The sequence below is a fragment of the Argentina anserina genome, chromosome 4 (assembly GCF_933775445.1).
Source record: "Argentina anserina chromosome 4, drPotAnse1.1, whole genome shotgun sequence".
Classification (NCBI taxonomy): Eukaryota; Viridiplantae; Streptophyta; class Magnoliopsida; order Rosales; family Rosaceae; genus Argentina; species Argentina anserina.
This window is the reverse complement of record NC_065875.1, coordinates 24,397,707-24,415,975: the sequence shown is the minus strand read 5'-3', so window position 1 is coordinate 24,415,975 and position 18,269 is coordinate 24,397,707. Positions and strand designations below refer to the sequence as shown.

The following is an 18,269-nucleotide window of genomic DNA, read 5'->3' as shown; positions in this document are numbered from 1 at the left end:
ATGTGGTATAAATTCCACACTGATCACACTAAGAAAGATGATCATTTGATATGAGAAGATAATAGTTGTAGAAGGTAACAGTGGCTATTTCGACACAAGACAAGTGTCTTAGAATATCAAGTCGTCAGTGTGTTGGTTTCCTATCAAATAAGCTGAGGCTGGTGAGGGATCTAGGAAGCCGTATGTTGTTCATGTGATTTTGTCCGCAAAACAAAGATACAACTATTAGGGAATCATAGGGTGAAATAATATATGAGTTGTGAGCTAAAAAAAAAAAAAACTCCGAAGCAATATCTTACCAGAAAGAACTAATAAAGGGGAGAGCATAATAAAATCTTACCGAGATTTTCTGTCGGTGAAAAGAACTGAAGATGTAAATATGGATCGAGGAAGATTGATTCACCCTAGTCCCTAAAGCTGTATTGCAGCCTTAATTTTCAGCAACATCATCTCTGTCACAGAAACAAGACGTTTTAAATTGGTTTGGTGCAATCTACACAAAAAATTAACGAAGAGTAGTAGTTCTGTACTACTTACATAGTCCCATCAATCCGTTCCATCGAATCCGAGTTCCCCTCCACAACCAAATTCCAGGACAATTATTTTCACAGTATTGTCAAGTAAGGAGGTTTGTCTTGTCTTTGTAAACTTGAGGTAGGAATCATCAACTCAAAGACCAGACTCGAGTTGAAGTGTCTGAGAGATTCCCTCATCTTGTACCATACTGGCATACTCTGTACATGGTTCTTCTTCTGTACCAGTGGGTAGAAATCAAAATAACTTTTTTCTAATCGTGTCTTGCCCTAATTCACCAAATTTCCTTTTTGTGATCCACCGGTGAGCCCACCTTATAACAGGCCAGAGCCCACTCTTTGAGGTGTCACTGAAGCCCAAGTACCATCTTGCATAAAGTTTAGAATGGGGAACTGGCACGGTGAAGTCCCCCCTAAATTCACCAAAGATGCTTAAGTTGATCATCAACCAAAGATTGAGAATATGCAGCCACAATTGTGGATTTACAGCTAAAGCGAAATTCACATTCTTCAGTTGTAAGCTAACTACATTCACATTAGCAGTTATATGATATTGGTCAGCCGTCCTATTCTTCAAACAAGTATACAAACGCCAGTAAATATGAGAAGTTTTCATTGACTAGTATGAATATTAAAGAAATCTAATTAGTCACGTCAATTATGATCGAGTAATACGCATGCCGATGAGAGTTATAGATTTTACTTTGATCTTTTGGAAATAATAACTTAATAACTAAACATAAACTTCAATTATATAATTGTTAGTTTTTTATTGATTTATCGAAATAGACATTCATTAAAGAACGAACAGTACAAAGGAGATAAGGACTTAGTGAAAGTTGACGTAGGAGCCAAGCAAAAACGAAATCATACTGGACAGAAGGGGAGTCCAGAGAGAGCATAGAGGAGCCGGGGAGAGGAAACTTACCACATCACGTGACATTATTATAGTAATTATATTACGTCGTGAGATAATTAAAATACATGTGGTGAAAATAATAAAAGATTATTTATATATATTAACTAATCAGAAATCATCATAATAAAAAATATATTATTAACATTAAAGCCAGGTATATATAATAATTTATGAGATAAAGAGGAAGAGATATGGATGAGTATAGTTGTTAGTTGTATGAATGGATTCTGAAATAGTCCCATGTTTCTTAAGTCATAAACAACTTGTAAGGTCGCAAGAAAAAAATGTATCACGACTGGTACAAGACCTTCCACTATCACAGAATATGTCGGCTTAAGTATAAAATATTTGATAAGGATTGATAGTAATTAGATAGCATGGAATATATTATATTCTTGAAAGAAATTTATGAAACTTTCCGAACACGAATCCCTCTCGAATCTCGATCAACAGGGACTAACTTTTGTACGTAGGTGCCCACCATTCGGAAGAAATGATTTCCCAATGTAGAAGGTTCTCTGTCGTCCAATCAGCGGTGATGCTTTGATAATGCTCTTCTCTAAATGTCTCCGATGCCGTCAAAAGGGTCATGATGGACTGATAGTAAGCTTCTGTCGTTGATACATCATATAGTCAGATCATACGTAGAGCTAGTATGCAGTACACAGTTCACATGCACCGGTACGAACTGCATCATCACTTCGATCCTCGAATAATATTTCAGGTCGTCCTCTAGCTGGGTTCCTCAGTACAATCTTCATTGCGTTTGGGTAGACTCGTGTTCTTTGAAGAAATTATGAACCACATAAAAGATCAGCAGCAGCTACCAGCAGAGACACCGATACCGAGTGCCGTATAAATACACGGGCGTCAATATCAGAAGCTATTTGTATTGGTCCACACCACCAACGGAAATTATGGAATTGAGCTAGCTAGCTTTACTTGACAGCTAGCTTTTATTGACCGAAGAGGAAGGCCATTACAATTTACAACATAATCGCCGATCGTGCATGTCTTTATGATCTAGATAGTCGTGGAATACTGGAATTCTCCATAACACAAAAGCAGTGGGAATTTTCCACCATAACTATGGGCAGGTGGTACTATGGTTTTTTCGATTATTTTATTATTATTATTGGATTGTTAATATATCTAATAATCATAAATATTGAAAAAGATGTGACATAATGATCTGTTCACTTACACATATTTTTTTTAATAATCAATTAATTACTTTTATTTTTCTTAGATTTTTTTCTTAAATATCATCCTGATTAACCACATCGTTTTAGTAAACTTAAATTAGTTTTGATTTTCTACTAATTTTTTTTTCAAATTTCAGTCATTAATTTATTTTTTCTTTTAATGATCAACTAATTGCTTCTATTTTCTTAGACTTTTTCTTAAACTCTAACCTGATTAACCACATCGATTTAAGAAATTTAATTTTGATTTTCTTCTAACTTATTCATATATAGGCATCAATCGATATTTTTCTAACCAAGTCTCGATTATGTTAACGTTGGCCAAAGATGATTAGGTTTGGTAGGTGAAACGATAATTTTGATATAAAAACTATATCAACGTCTATCTACATCAACATGCGATGGTGATGACTATGCCACTCGACCATGATATCTAGTATATCATTGGACGTACTCACTAACCTAGTCTGATCCCCTGGCTATATATATTTACCAGCAGCAGAGCTCAGCTTAAGTAACTGGCATGAGCGATATGGTATGCAGTTCCATGCCCCCATGCATGTACGTATGAGCTTTTGCCTAGCTCGGTCGCCTGTACGTGCTTATATTAGTTAATGCTTAGTTCTATGGCGAGGGCTAGACATCAGGAGCCTCTTGTTCTCGGGAGAGTGATCGGAGATGTTCTAACGCCGTTTGCGAAGTCTGTGTCTTTGACAATGACTTTCAGTAATAACAAGCAGGTTACCAGTGGTTCCGAGCTTAAACCTTCTCATGTTGTTAACCGACCTCGAGTTGAGATAGGTGGAGATGATCTTAGGAATTTCTATACCCTGGTATATAATTATCATCCATGTATATATTGCAGTAATTGCACGTATATATATCATGCTCTTTGTTCAGATGTGCATGAGTTTAATGTACACTCCGATCCCCTTTATACTTAATTGCAGGTCATGGTAGATCCTGATGCACCCAGTCCAAGTGATCCCAACCTCAGGGAATATTTGCATTGGTACTATTGCTGTGCATGGTTTGCTTCTTTTCATTCATATGATTATGGTCGGAGGGCTATAAGCCCTCACAGGCGGTATTATTGCTAAGTTTTCTGAGGTTTCGAATTCGATCTTCAATCCAAGATGACAAGAACTGATCTAGGGAAATGATCTGGACCAAGAAGGATTTATGTAGAGGAGAAGAACATCCGTTCATTTTGATTGATTGCCGTTCTGTTTATTTCGGAATTAGAAAGTATTAATTCTTTACATGTTTTCCCAGGTTGGTTACTGATATTCCAGCAACAACTGCAGCAAGCTTCGGTAAGTGAAGTGCATCACTTTCTTGAATTGTGTTACATCTTGTTCCAGCAAGATGATATGTAAACGCAACATCTCTTGCAGGCCAAGAAATTGTGAGCTATGAAAGTCCACGGCCAACCATGGGGATCCATCGCTTTGTTACGGTTTTGTATCGCCAAATGGGTAGGCAAACAGTGTTTGCTCCAGGATGGCGACAAAATTTTAACACCAGAGTGTTCGCTGAGAACTATAATCTTGGATCACCGGTGGCTGCCGTCTATTTTACCTGCCAAAGGGAGAGTGGCTCTGGCGGTAGGAGAATATAAGTGATGCACTCATATAAGTAATGCTTATGAGTTGTGAAATAAACAATGCCCTCATTTAAAGCCTCTGGCTTCCCTCAATGTTTACTACTTCTTAGTTCTCATTTCCTTCTTGCCTTCCAGGCGGGCTATTTTCACCCTTGTGGTGCCTCTTTTACCCGTGATTGGTTGGTTCTCACCCTTGTGGTGATCTTTTTACCTGATTTGTAGTTTATTTTGTTACCCATGTGGTGGTGATTTCTGGCTTATGTCCAGCACGGGAGGGCTTTGTTCCTCGTTTTCCTTTTTCTGTTGTTCTAGTAAAAAAATCTCACATGTTTCCAGAGCAAGACCCATTCAATCACACAACACATCTTCTCTTTCTATCATCTGCATGTCACTTACCTCTTTGAGTCCATTCTCTATGGTTACGGTTACTGTTACTGTTGTTTTTGTTCGATGCTCAGGATCACGGATCCTCGTCGGCTACCATGTTTTCTTTTTGGTCTAGTAGATGGAAAAACTGATGTTGTTGCGAGGGATTTCGTCCTCTTGGTTGGTGGGTCTATCTTGTTCTGTGGTTTGGGATTGTTTTGGCAACGGTTTATCTCGATGGAGATTCTGGGTGTTTTGCTTCCAATCTGGATGGCAACAACTAGGGTTTCAGTAGTAGGTTTGGTCTCTATATGGCCTGTGTATTTAAATTTTATTGGTTTTTAGGGATTAGTTTTCTGATACTAGCTCTATTGGAGTCCAAGAGAGTACTAAGTTTCCCTTGTTGGTTATGTCTGGTTGGGTCGTCCATCTGACTATTTAGTTTTATCATTTATCAGCCCTTTGGGTGAGCTTTGGGGCAGCTTAATTGATCCCCTCTTCCAAAACAAAAGAAGCAATGTCCTCATAAAATGTTATATATATTATATAAGATTATTTAACCCCGTAGTACTTTGAACCCTGTAAGAACTTGAAATTCTCGAGCCAAACACACAATTATAAAATGGGCTAGCTTTCTGAATCACAGTTACTTGCTACAGCATAATACATTCCCAGCACAATTTGAAGATGTGAAACAGCTTATAAGGTTACACATGAAAGTGCAGACAGCTTTTCTCAATTTCACATCGTAATACAACTAAGTAAAGAAGTTATCAACGTCAAAAGTTGGGCTCTGGCTCAGGTTTCTCTGCAGAATGCTCGAGTAATTCCTGAATCCCTTCGCATACCTGCAAGCAAATTTTAATTAGCTTTCCTCATCACCAGATAGGTAAAGGTTAAAATGAATTGTTTCACTGGATCAAGGCAACAAAAAACTTCCAGCATTTGCTAATTGTGTGCGCTTGATATCCAGAAGTTCGAGAAGACTAAATTGAAGGCATTTGCTAATTGTGTACACTTGATATCCAGAAGTTCAGAAACACAATTGAAGAATCTTCTTGATCACCACATATAGCCTTCATCCAACACATGTTTGTTACTTTCTATATTGGATCCAAGAATTTCACTAGAAACACCTACTTATAAAGGACACTGTATCTTTCACATTCAGCATTATTCTAGTTTAAAGTTAACAAGCGAAAGAATAAATCATAATAATGAAATGAAGAGGCAACATTCAACTTTTGGTGAACTTACCATCTTTATGTGGGATTTAATTGAGGCAATGCGGTTGGTATAATCTTCAATTTCCCTACAATGAGGGGTTTGATACATTAGATTGAGCGTATACACACAAGGACAAACAGAAGATTGAAAGTAGCAAAACAGTATAATCTTAACCAATTATCTACCCTCTGAAAATAATAATTTGTTGAACTGATTGAGTTGTTTACAACCAGTTCTCGTAGGTTTGACGGAAACTATCTCACTACAAGAATCTTCTAAAAAATAAAAACAACCCTGAAAATTTGCAAACAAAAGCTCGTACCTCTCTAACTTTTCTTTTCTCTGAGATATGTAATTCAAAGCTTCAGACCAGGTAAATTCCACATGGAATCCAAGTCCAACATCTACAAATATGTGCCGTGTATCTGGCCTGCAAACATGTAGACAACAACAATCAAACAAAACCACATCAGCACCAGATGGAAAGAAAATGCCGGTGATCAAAGCTGTCGGGATGGACATGAGGCTAACATTGATAACAACATAAATACCAACTGTATTCAAAACTCCAATCTATGAGTCGCTTAATATAATTCACCTTTGAAGTACAGATCAAGGATTTAATAATAGCAAATGGGAGACTACACAAACAAAGTATGTATGATTATAAGGCATTATAAATTGGAGCTCCAGAAGACTTACACTTCAGCTTGCATATACACTTCAGAGCCAAGATTAACCATTGTCCCAAGACTGGTCACACTATTCTTCTCCAAATTCTCAATGTTCTTCCGCAAATCCGAGCTTAAACCAAGTCAAGTAAACATTTTTAATCACCCAAATGAGGCTGCAAACTTAAAATCACACAACTATCTAACCATATTGAGATGTGGGTACTGATCAAAATCACAAACTTGAAACTACACTAAAAAAAGGATACAAAACTTTCTGGTTTTCGAACACCTTGTCCCTGCGTAAAAAGAACCCACAAACAAAAGAGGGTATTAGCTATTGAAACCAGCTTCGGTTTCGACAGTTGATCAAAAGCACTTGGAAAAGAAACAAAGTGGGGTTTAAGCTTATGAGTTGATTTACCGTTGGGCGATGGTTTGAACAAGGTCCGGTTTGAGTCGGCCGTCGACGAACTCCTCCAATTTCTGTATCTTTTGTTGTCTGTAGCTATCCATCTGCTCTCTCAGCTCACTCTTCGCTCAAAATCCTCAAATAGTTGAATCAGACGAAGCTGTTTGGGCGCACAAGGTTTTGGTTTTGGAGGACGACGACGTCTCCCAATGTTTCGGTGGGCTTTCAAACCCAATATACCATAAGGCCCAACGTTAATTATCATAATATTTTGCTTTTTTCTTCCCTTCTTTTCTCTATTACAATAAAAACAATGCTGAAGATGAAGGAGACAAGAACAACATACATAGATGAATAAGACCCCTCAATTTACAATATAAGATCCTTATTGAATCAAATCCAATCTGATAAGATAATCATAATTTCTATGCTCCTAGATTGTGTGTGGCCAAATTATGGATTTTCTAAAATCATGGCCGAGTAAGCTACTGTTATGAAGTAGTAATTTGGGGTCTAAGAAGTGGTTTTCACTAACATCAAAAAGGCTTTTTATGACCACAGACTAATCCGCGCCGGAATGTTATGTTAGACGATTCCTCCAGCATGGTCGCTAGGGATTAATTGGGATTTAAATCCCAATTAACGTCGGTGAAGTTCTCACAACAAGACTCTTACCTAGTTGTAGTAGTTAGTTCAAAGTTCGAACCACTCTTGTTGCAGCGTGCTAACAACTTCATTCAAAGTGTTTTTTTATTGATCATTCAAAGTGTTTGATATTTGTCTTTTATTGAGAAGAAAAAATTGCATAACCACGGGGTGTAGTGTAGTAGTTTCTGACCACGGCAACTCTTTGATCATGGCTTAAACGTGGCATTTGTCAGGTTCGATCGTTAGCGGAGTTACACACCTCTTTGTTTTTAACTGGGTCACAATATGGGCCTGAATTGGGGCATTGAGGATATTACTATGGTCAGGACATCCGGTGAAATTCCGGGGTGTACCTACGTAGAACATTCAGGGGATTGTTCTCCGCCAGGTTGCAATTCGGGCTCTCCATAGAAAATGTCTTAGAATTGGAAATAAGAAAAAAATGGCATTCAGACTTTTCAACCCGAAGACTATGACCCGAACCAGCCCATTCAACTACCTTCAGGCTTCAGCAGTTCAGCTCTAACAAGCAAACCCCATTTCCACGCTTTCATCCAAAAGCTCAAACTCAACCATCGTCGTCTTCTTCTTCTTCTTCTTCTACCAGCACCCAACCTCCGCCGTCGTCTCTCCTCCACCATGGCAGCAACTCCCCCTCCCTCCTCCCTCAACTTCTGTACACTCCTCACCGAAACCAAACGCATCGTCGGCGCCCACTCCCGCCACTTCCTCGCCCTCTCCCTCCTCTTCCTCCTCCCCATCCCCTTCTCCTCCGTCCTCTGCCATTCCCTCCTCTCCCATTACCCCACCAACTCCCAACAATTCTTCCTCACTTCCCATTCTACCCCCCTCCCCGCTATGCCCCTCCTCCTCGCCCTCGCCTTCGCCCTCTTCGTCCTCCTCTTCTCCCTCTTCGCCCTCGCCTCCATCACCTACAGCGTCTTCCACGCCTTCTACGGCCGCCCCGTCAAGTTCTTATCCGCCGTCAACTCCATCAGAGTCTCCTTCTGGCCGCTACTGGGTACTGCCCTTGCTTCCCTGCTCGTCTTCTCGCTCGTCCTGATTGTTGCCGGGCTGTTCTTGTTTTTGATGATCGGCGGGTTTGAGATGTTTGGGTTTGAAATGGAGGTAGTTTCGCCTTATTGTGTCGGACTGTTCATCGTATGTCTTGCTGTTGCGGTATTATATCTTCAACTGAACTGGACTCTGGCTGGGGTAGTTGCCGTCGTCGAACCGCGGTGGGGGTTTGATGCACTGAGTCGGAGTGCGAGTTTGATCAAGGGAATGCGAGGGGTGGCGGTGTCGTTGATTGTGTTTTTCCACTTTTTCGGGTTTTGTAGCGGGATGAGTTGGTGGTCGGTTTATTTGAAGAGGGAGTGGGACGTTTCGGGAAATGTGGTACAGATTGTGTGTTATTCGATGGGTGCTATGGTGATGCTGCTGTATCATTTGGCTGCGAATACGGTGTTGTATATGTACTGCAAGGCTGTGCATGGCGAGCTTGCGTTGGAGATTGCTGAAGAGTTTGCGTCTGAATATGTGAGCCTGCCCTTTGATGATGGCAAGGTTCCTCATGTTGTTTCGGTTGCCTATGTTCAATGAGGATGAGGTTAGTCACCACTGTGGGAGTTGATTCTCAATCATTTTGTACTTGTTAGTGTTGGTGTGATCAAAATAGTGAATAATGCAAACTATATGATACTTGTGTATATGATGTTGTGGTTTGAAATGTAAGATATCTGTGATTGGTTTTTTTAAATTTTGGTCATAGTTTATCTTTTAAAGGTGGGAATGGATGTCTTTATTGTCTTCAAATCTCGAGCGAAGATGAATGCTCTGGCCAGTGGTTCCATACTGAGATTAAAAACTCCCGTGTAAACCATTTGCGTTTAGTGTAGCTCAATTCTGTTCTTTGTTGGACAGTAAAGGAATGTAATGCTTGTGCAAATGATCTTGAGCTTCAGAGTACTGTAGCCTTCAATCTAGCACCTAAATACGTAGTTGCAGACTCGCAGTACCATAAAACTGATAAAAGCATCGTGATGCAATTCGACCAGAAGTTGGGCGATTCTTCTGTTTCTCTTCCGTTAAATCTCATTCTCATCTTCCTTATCTTCTCATTCCCCTTACAGACAAAATTATAGTAATGATCAAGCTTGATGTTGGTGAGTGAAAGGTTCAAAAGAGAGAAAAGGAAGCAGACCGGCCATTCTGGTCCACCTTTTATCAAGTCTGATCAGGAACAAATCTACCTGCATTATCAGAATCGTTGGCCATAGCATCCAGGTTACCCAATATTCATCAACATAAGTTTCCTCAGTAACCGTAATAAGAGATCTAACCAAGCTATCAATGAACAAAGGCTTTTAACGAAAGATTGCACGGCACGAAAGTTCAGTATTCTACCAGCAAACTTGCCACTGTGGCAGTCTGCTGAAATCCACCAGAATCTGCAACTAAGTTTTTCAGACAAGATACAAAGTGTGTTTCAGTTAAGCCAAAATCATACAATTTTCTATACAGCGCATGCCATGCCTTGCCCATGAAGCCTCGAAACTAAGATCTCAAGGCCGATTACAGCCCCACAAATGAAAGAATACTGAACTGCTCCTCTGGACGAAACCAATCAAAATGACCTAAGTTTCATTACGACACAATTGATCAGAGCTTTCTACTGTTAGCAAGGCTAGAAGATGCTGCTTTCTGTTTGACAACCCTTTCGTTCTGTTCAGAGCCAAAGAGAAGGCTACTCCAGTTTACTGTTGACCTTTCAACATTTCTTGGAGGAACCCTGTCACTATCTTCTCCACCAGATGCATCATAGCCACCATCACTGGTTGACCTTGACAGTGGGATTCCCTTCTGAGCAGCTGCAATAGCAGCAGGGAGACCAGTAAGCCGCCTTGCCTCTTCTGCTCCTGATGAGGACACTCGGAAAGGATGGATATCGGGCGAGTCTAAACTGCTCTCAGGAGAAGCAGCAGCAGCTATCCCTATGGAGTTTGACATAGCTCGGCTTGTTTGAAAAGCACTCCGAGCTTCAAGCTGAAGAGGGGCCAAACTAGTAGATGTCTCAGTAAAACCTTTGTCAACAGCCTTAGCTGTGCCCTTTGTTAAAGCCTCCACAGGAAGGTCAGCTGGGAGGCGCACCCGCTTGGTAGTTCGTCTTCTGTTATTGTCAGGCTTTGGAACCATCCGGCGGCCACTGCTGCCAAAGCTATTGTCTCTATCAAGTCCAAAAGGAGCATCACGTCTCACAGGCTGCAAGATCTTAGACTTCTTTCTGGCCTCTGCAGCAGCTTTTGATACCTCTTCTGCATTTAATCTTGCCAGAGTCCATGGACTGATCTTCACTGTTCCAGAATTCTTCTTCTTCATCGGTTCCTCTCCCACCATCTTCTTTCCGTACGAGCTAACAGATCTAACAGATCCAGTCTCGGGGGGAACAACATCAAACTGAAAGAAAGCAAAGCAGAAAACCATCAGACTATTTGTTTTGCTTACATCCATCTATAACCTAAATGCTAGTGCCAAGTTCGGTCTACTTTTTTACAGCAATAATGACATTCACTTATAAGAATCTCCACCCTAGATCTTAAAGGCAATGATGTTAAAGTAGACACCCTGACTCAATAGTTTTCTCATGAAGATTTATAAATTTGCAACGAACCCAACTAATAGGCTCCTGGCACAAATTTTAGGCCATATGTGTATTGTCTTTTCACAGTAGCTTCTTAGACTGATACTCCAGCCAAGGGGGAGAAATTTGTACAAAAGTCCGTCAACTGGGAATCTACCACCATTGGAAAAGACCATGAACTTTTGAAAGTACACTCAAATGAGAAATCACTGAAAGATCTATAGTCTGGCAAGCTGGCAAATTACCTGATCTTCAAGGAATAGTCGTGGAGGTGTACACCATGCATTTCGGTGAAAGGTAGTAAAGGAGCTTGCACTGCTTAATCCAGTAAGTGAGCTTGCAGGAGACATTTGGGGACTTTGCTGACCTCCAACTCCTTGTTGCTCTTGCTCCTGCTCCCGTAAAGCAATAATGTAATCGTATGTGCTGATTCCCTGCATTAAAATTGTGTTAAGATACTCCTTTTTTTATTATTTATGATATTCACCTAAAACAAAATGTCAAAATGATTATAGGAAGCAATTTCAATGCATACCTTCTTTATAAGGAGGATGTGAAAAAAAAATAATTGAGCAAGTGGCAGGGTTGCAATCATTGCCAAAAGGGTGCACACTGCCTGCAACATTATCAAAGGAATTGTTTCTTCCCATAAGTAGAAATAGAGAAAGCCTTGAATAGATGGTATATAAGGACTTGACGCTAAATTCAAAACAAGAGATGTACTAGCACTCTAGCAGAGCCTGACCACTACAATGACGAAAGGCACCAAAGAAAAACTGCTTCCCAACTTTGTAGATATATCCACAGAGATGTGCTTCCTTTCTATAATACAGCAGATGAGCACAAAGATTCCAGTTGACCATTGTAAGATTAGCTGCAAATTAACAAAACTTCAGAACTAATGGAAAACGGAGTTATCTGTTGGTGTCTTGGTAATCATAGGTCAAACCATAAGAAATATCCTGACAAAGGCACGGAGTAAATTGTTGTGCTTACCAAGAGAAGAGAAGTAACCATGAGGGTGAAGAATTGTCGATAATTCTTTTTTCCAATACAGTTGTTGAGCCACTACAATAATGAACATGTAATTCTTATTGCAGGAAATGCGAAAACACAGGAATAGATTATACAACAAATTAAAATCCTTCATACCCTGCAGTGATGATCAAAACTGTCAACGCATTTGTCACAAACTCTGCAGTGCTTGCTGTACTTGAAAACCTGGATGAGGAAATTTACTGGAATTTCATAAACTTGTACGCTATTAAGTTAAAAGTTAAAACCAACTCAGCATGAGATATCAATCGTACACTATTCTAGGTATTGTTACTCTAAAGATAATCATTTTCAATTTTTTTACGATATCTACTGGTAATGCCAAGGCACCATGCCATATATCTGCATGGAGTGTCATTGAACGGATGCCTTAGGCCTTCCCTCCCAGCTGCTACAGATTGAAAAGGCCTGGAAATCATTGATATGGGCATTAGCTTTTTACGCACCTCAACTTCACACAAGCTGCAATAAAACATGCCTTCTTCACTCATTTGGTGCAATGAAGATTCTTCACTCGATCCAGAGCAATTGCAGATATAAGCACATGGAGAGCAAAGCAACATTAAGCAAGAAGAATTTTCTAAGGATGAACCCTTCATTTCAATATCACTGTTGGACGCTTTTGAAGTACCAAGTTTGCCAAGTGCATCCTTGTCCAGAGGTCTTCCTCCAACTGTTGAATCATTAGCTTCATGCATTGATGATGTTGATTCCCCGCAAAGTTTAGAATCTTTGCTTCTAGGATGCTTTTCATTGGCTGGAATGTTGAGATACTTCTTTGACCTAAAAACTCCTGGATCGGCAGGATCAGCAGCTGCGCACCATATATATAGGCTGAAGACACAAGTAATCTGAAAAAAAAAAATTACTTGACAGAACATTTATAATAATACTATATTTAACAGATGAAAAATTATGATAAGTTACATATCTTCTTTAATTGGCACTTCAAGTACTTGCATTTAGAGCCTCTAGATTTCATATCTCCAAAACTTAATCCTTTGTCAGCTATGTAGACCTTTTGTTTCTAAATATTTTCTGAGATCACAATTTACCAGATATCTGAAATACTTGCGGGTCTGAATTCTCACTTTGAACAGAAGTGTTGGTCCAAAATTGTCAAAGCAATGAAAATAGAAGGCATTACTCCTTGAAGTTCAAATTGACTATCAAAAATCAGGACAAAAACAGTTTGATATTAAAGCAATGGATGTGCTCAGATACTTCGGTTGAGCTAGTTTGTTCATGTACAGGGTTCTGTAGCAATCACTAAACCACACAAACTAATAATGCGGTTCTGTTCACACATCAAGTTTAAATTATAAAACTTATGCATCACAGACCAGCAGGAGTTCTTACACGACCAAAAACACCAGCATCCATTTCCCTTATCAGCCATAACATACCTCAAGGAATAAAAGTTACTAACCTAAATTGAACTACCCTGAAGTTCAAGAACCCAGATTGGAGAAAGAAAACAGATAATTCACATGCCAAAGCAGAGAACTCACGGATCTCAGTTCTTAAACCCACAAAAAAAAAAAGTAAAATTTTTTACAAACTAGAACAAAATTCAAGAGAGGAATGCTTACAAGAGGAGTGTAGAGGCCGATCACAACATACTGAAAAATCCTCTTCCCCACAAAAGGAGCAAAGAACACATAAAAAGCAAAGGCCAGAGCCAGAAACACAGCTACAGCCACCACCTTCACATATAAACAAACTCAAAATCCAGCCTTTAATCTTCTGAGCTATATATACTTCAAAACAATGCAGATTTCTCAAACTCTTACCTGAAGAGGATGATAAGGGAGCTGCCATCCATGCTTCCGCATTTTCTGGTTTGAATTCTCAAGACCAAAGACAAGCAACAAGAGAGTGAGAAACAAAAGATAATGACTTTGGTATCCCTTTAGCTTCTTTGTCTCTACTTAATTAATCCACCTCCACTTTCCCTCATTTTCAGGGAAACTTAAAGCTAATGGCTTTCACTAAGAAACCAACCCAGAACAGATTTCATGGACATTTTTTCAAGGAGGGTGTTTCTAATCAGAATGGAAAGAAACAAAAAACAAAAAACAAAAAAGGAGCTTCGAAGATATGACAGGTGGGAAGTAGTGGGTTTTGAATGGGTCTCAATGAGGAGGCTTTGTCTGCTTCACTACTCATTCAATCATCAAAAAAAGAAGAGAGCTTTGCTGGTTTTGGGTTTTGGGGTTTCTCCTGTTTCTTCTTCTTGCAGGACCCCTTTTCACTTGAGAGAGTTAGAGCAAAGATCTAAGACTGAATTGACTACACTGTCTTCAAAGAAAATGAGAAAAAGAGAGAGGGGGTCTCACCTCACTGGTTTTCCTCTCTTTGCTTTTCTGGCTTATAATTACCCACCACAACCCCCCAAAAACCTTTTACTTTTTTCTTGTGTCTAGCGTTACCCTTTTCTCTGGGCAAAATCATGTGTCTACCCTCTACATACAGCACAGGCCAGTGCATCTAAAGTGAGCTAAACACACACAGAACTGTAAATTTCTTTTTTCTTTTTGTGAATAAAGTTTTGATTTTTTGGGTAGGTTCTTTGCTGTCTGTATTAATGGATCAACCTTACCTCATGTAGAAATGAATAGAAGCATAGCTCATGTGGTTTGTTACTCTTTGTGGGTGAAGACAAACACCTACTTGTAGTGAATGCTGTTCATCATCATGTTGTTTAAATTATAAGGGAGGGGGGTGGTTGGGTTTGATCACTTTGATGCCCTTGTAACCAAGCTTGGATCCAGTGGCCATAGAAGCATATATGTGCCTACTACTACTATTTGCAACAAGAAGATCCCATGCTGATGACGATGAAGATGGTGATGATAATGACCCTACCTTGCTCTTGTCTGTGTTGCTTTGATGAATGGATGCATGCTTCATCTTCAAGTATGCTGCATTGCAAAGCCATCACTTTCAGTTTGTTGAGTTGATGGTCAAATAAAAAATGGCTCAAAGACTCAAACCTATTAACCTAACCACCATTGAGATCAACTGAAAACAATGACCTAATCGTGAGACTTTTGGATTCAAGTAATTATTTGGTAAACAACTAGAGAATTTTGCTGCCAAAAGAAACCAGTTTAGTAAATTTGGTAAGACGTTTTAAATTGCAATTAGCCAAATTTGAATGTGCCATGTGCCTGCCGCAAGGCTACAAGTCATTTAGATTTTAGAGCTTCACGGGTTATAGGGTGTGGACTTGTACAAGCAGTTGATCCAAAATTCAGAGAAAAGCCCCTTTTCAATTTGATATATTCTTCAATACTCTAACGCGTGACATACTCCAAAATTTCTACATTAAAATCGGGTGTAAATACGCCGATACTTTAGAATGTGACATACTCTAAAATTTCTACCCTAAAATCTGGTGCAAACATTGACAACCTTAAACATGTCATATTCTTAAAGACAATTAATCAAGCCATGCCTAATTACCATTAACCTTAAGTAAATGGCTTAGTGTTTTTACTGCAGCGGGGGTTGATACGATAGTCTAACAAATTGCAGAGGCCAGCAGGGAAGAGAGTGACATGACAGTGAGAAAAGGATGGTCCAGATTGCGAAGTGTTTGTGTGTTATATTTATATATGCATGGGACTGCTACTTCTCTTGGGTTTTAAAAGCCTTTTGTCAATTTCCCTTTGGCATATTCTTGTCAGATTTGCTCACAAACAAAATTAATAACAAATTACCGCAACTAATTTCATCCGTAATTTAATTGGTAAGTATTTGAAATGTACCTCGATGCGTAATTTACAGGTGTAGTTCTATAGATCGAGGTACACTGCAATACTTACTAATTAAATTGCACATGAAAGTGGTTGCGGTAATTTGTTATTCCTAAACCGGGCATGGAGCTTCAGCCGAGTTCATTTGAACATAGTTACAGGTTTCACGTCTAAGCTCTTACAAACCCGATCTAGTTTGTGGTAGTTGAAAATAACTTGTTTGAATCTTGTGTTTTATAAACCTGCAAAAATCTTCAGCACACAAATTAGGGACCGTGACAGAGTTGTTGAGCTGCATTAACTCGTTTGGATCTCCATCTGCCTGAGACTGTAAAGGAGGTCTTATCCAAATAGTTGTTTTGACCCGAAATGTTCTGTGGACCGTCGATTACAGCGACCCTTGCATTTTATGGTGATTGATCATCAGATCACTAATCCAGAAAAGGGAAACACATTGGCCTTAATTTGCATTAACCACACTAGATAATCGGGAAGGGCTTCTAGCTCAGTACTCAGTAGCTCTGAACCATTTGGTAAACTAATGTTCAGTAATATTTTAGTTTCATGAATGAGCATTTACAATATTGCAAACAATATATATAGAGATCCTGCTCACTTTAGGAAATTGAGATCATAGAGCAATTATATGCCAACTTCCAGTCTTCCATATATAGTTTGATTTACAAACCCTATTGCATTTCCATTGAGAACTTCAAGTTGAGAAGTAGTTGAAAACTTCTTTGTTTCACCCACTTCTTGAACGTAATATTTAGTTTGCATAATAAATCAAATTTGAAGTTGAAAACGGGTATTTAGGTAGTAGACATGACATTTACTAAAACAAAGTGTCAATAGAAATCATTAGAGAATTTGAAGTATCTTCAACAACAAAACCAAGAAAATACTAAACATAACTAACTCAGTTGTTTCTTTTCATTAATCGGTTAATGGAAAATAGACAAAAGGCCGAAAAGACCTTAGAATTGTTCTTTTTTTAATGGAATAGAAGTCAAAATCTAGCCTGACTGTTACCAAGAAATTGATGCTTGCTTATTTCTTGGTTAGCTACATCTTCACCATAATATAATAAGCACTAAGCAAGTACAGAATATCAATGTGATGCAATAGAACAAGGATAGAAAAACAAAGGGAACGGAACAAAAATCCACATTGATATAATAATACTCGCATGTTGTTTAGAATTTTTCGATGTCAAAGATGAAGGCCAAATGATCTGACCCGTGACCAATCTCACTCGTCTAGTACTAATTTAGGGAAATGTGATTGTATAATATCCGTGACACATTCGTAGTGTTGGACTTGGGAAGCCTAATGGTCCTTTTTGATAGAGTATTTCTCAATCGAATAGGAATTATATTAGTTCTTAATACACTTAGGAATGACCCCAACACCTTTCCTCCTTCGATTTAGGTGGCACAGAACACCAACTAAGTTCAAGCAGAAATATCATATAATTTTATTTTGCTCAAAATCAAATATATATCATATCTAGTTGCTCGTTTTCGCTTGAAAATGTTACCATGGATCAGAATAACAGCTGGAACATGCAATCCGAATTCATATATATGGAAGGAGGTGCCTTCTTTATCTGGTTTGTTGAGCAAGTACAAAGCTGAATCTCATGATCGAGTAAGATGTAATAAGTAGCAGTAGGAATGGAGGGGCATGAGAAATTAAGGGGGGAAATCTCAGGGACTTGAGAAAGTGTCATTCATTATGCACTCTATACTTGATGGGAAATTAAAGGAAGGTCTATAGAATTGTATAGTTACTGCAGGTGGATGAGAGTCATGAGACTGTGAGATGCCCTTTTGCCTTTGTCCAATAACCTACCATCATCACTCTCTTAGGTCTTTATACAAACCTGTGGTGAGCTTTCAATCATGGCTAACAAGGAAAGCCCTATGTACCAAAAAAAGAAAGAAGGGAAAAGGCCTATGTACCATGTCATGTCATCTAGAGCTTAGTTTTGACACAATAAGTGAAGCAGGAAATTTGAATGTTGAAATTGCATCGCTAAACAAAAGCTGACAACAGATAAAAAAGAATTAATTACGGGTCAAGTCATCATAAATCAATAGGTCCTGAGTAACTCTCGACTCGTAAATAGCTATCTTATTCTGATTAGCTTAGAGAAAAAACAAATATTCAACCTAGCTATTCAATGTACAAGTAAAGAACATGTGTTTTATATGGTTATATGC

At 39.0% G+C, this 18,269-nt stretch overlaps 4 protein-coding genes across 4 annotated transcripts; 2 read left to right on the top strand and 2 right to left on the bottom strand.

Annotated features, from left to right (window-relative positions):
* Positions 1-3,063: 3,063 nt before the first annotated feature.
* On the top strand, positions 3,064-5,134 carry LOC126790726 (protein HEADING DATE 3A-like). The gene is made up of 4 exons (XM_050517072.1): positions 3,064-3,490; positions 3,608-3,669; positions 3,933-3,973; positions 4,055-5,134. Exons 1-4 carry the CDS (start codon positions 3,272-3,274, stop codon positions 4,276-4,278), a joined length of 546 nt encoding a protein of 181 aa, XP_050373029.1. The 5' UTR covers positions 3,064-3,271; the 3' UTR covers positions 4,279-5,134.
* A 121-nt stretch (positions 5,135-5,255) lies between these two features.
* LOC126790728 (uncharacterized) lies at positions 5,256-7,117 on the bottom strand. Its single transcript, XM_050517073.1, has 6 exons — positions 6,952-7,117; positions 6,797-6,826; positions 6,559-6,660; positions 6,179-6,286; positions 5,887-5,941; positions 5,256-5,477 (listed from the first exon to the last, which is right to left on the bottom strand). Exons 1-6 carry the CDS (start codon positions 7,041-7,043, stop codon positions 5,409-5,411), a joined length of 456 nt encoding a protein of 151 aa, XP_050373030.1. The 5' UTR covers positions 7,044-7,117; the 3' UTR covers positions 5,256-5,408.
* A 965-nt stretch (positions 7,118-8,082) lies between these two features.
* On the top strand, positions 8,083-9,408 carry LOC126790721 (uncharacterized). The gene has a single exon (XM_050517066.1). It carries the CDS (start codon positions 8,227-8,229, stop codon positions 9,187-9,189), a length of 963 nt encoding a protein of 320 aa, XP_050373023.1. The 5' UTR covers positions 8,083-8,226; the 3' UTR covers positions 9,190-9,408.
* A 610-nt stretch (positions 9,409-10,018) lies between these two features.
* On the bottom strand, positions 10,019-14,582 carry LOC126790314 (probable protein S-acyltransferase 22). Its single transcript, XM_050516505.1, has 9 exons — positions 14,077-14,582; positions 13,876-13,989; positions 12,730-13,134; positions 12,380-12,448; positions 12,224-12,295; positions 11,973-12,101; positions 11,763-11,843; positions 11,473-11,661; positions 10,019-11,043 (listed from the first exon to the last, which is right to left on the bottom strand). Exons 1-9 carry the CDS (start codon positions 14,116-14,118, stop codon positions 10,249-10,251), a joined length of 1,896 nt encoding a protein of 631 aa, XP_050372462.1. The 5' UTR covers positions 14,119-14,582; the 3' UTR covers positions 10,019-10,248.
* Between the last annotated feature and the right edge of the window lie 3,687 nt (positions 14,583-18,269).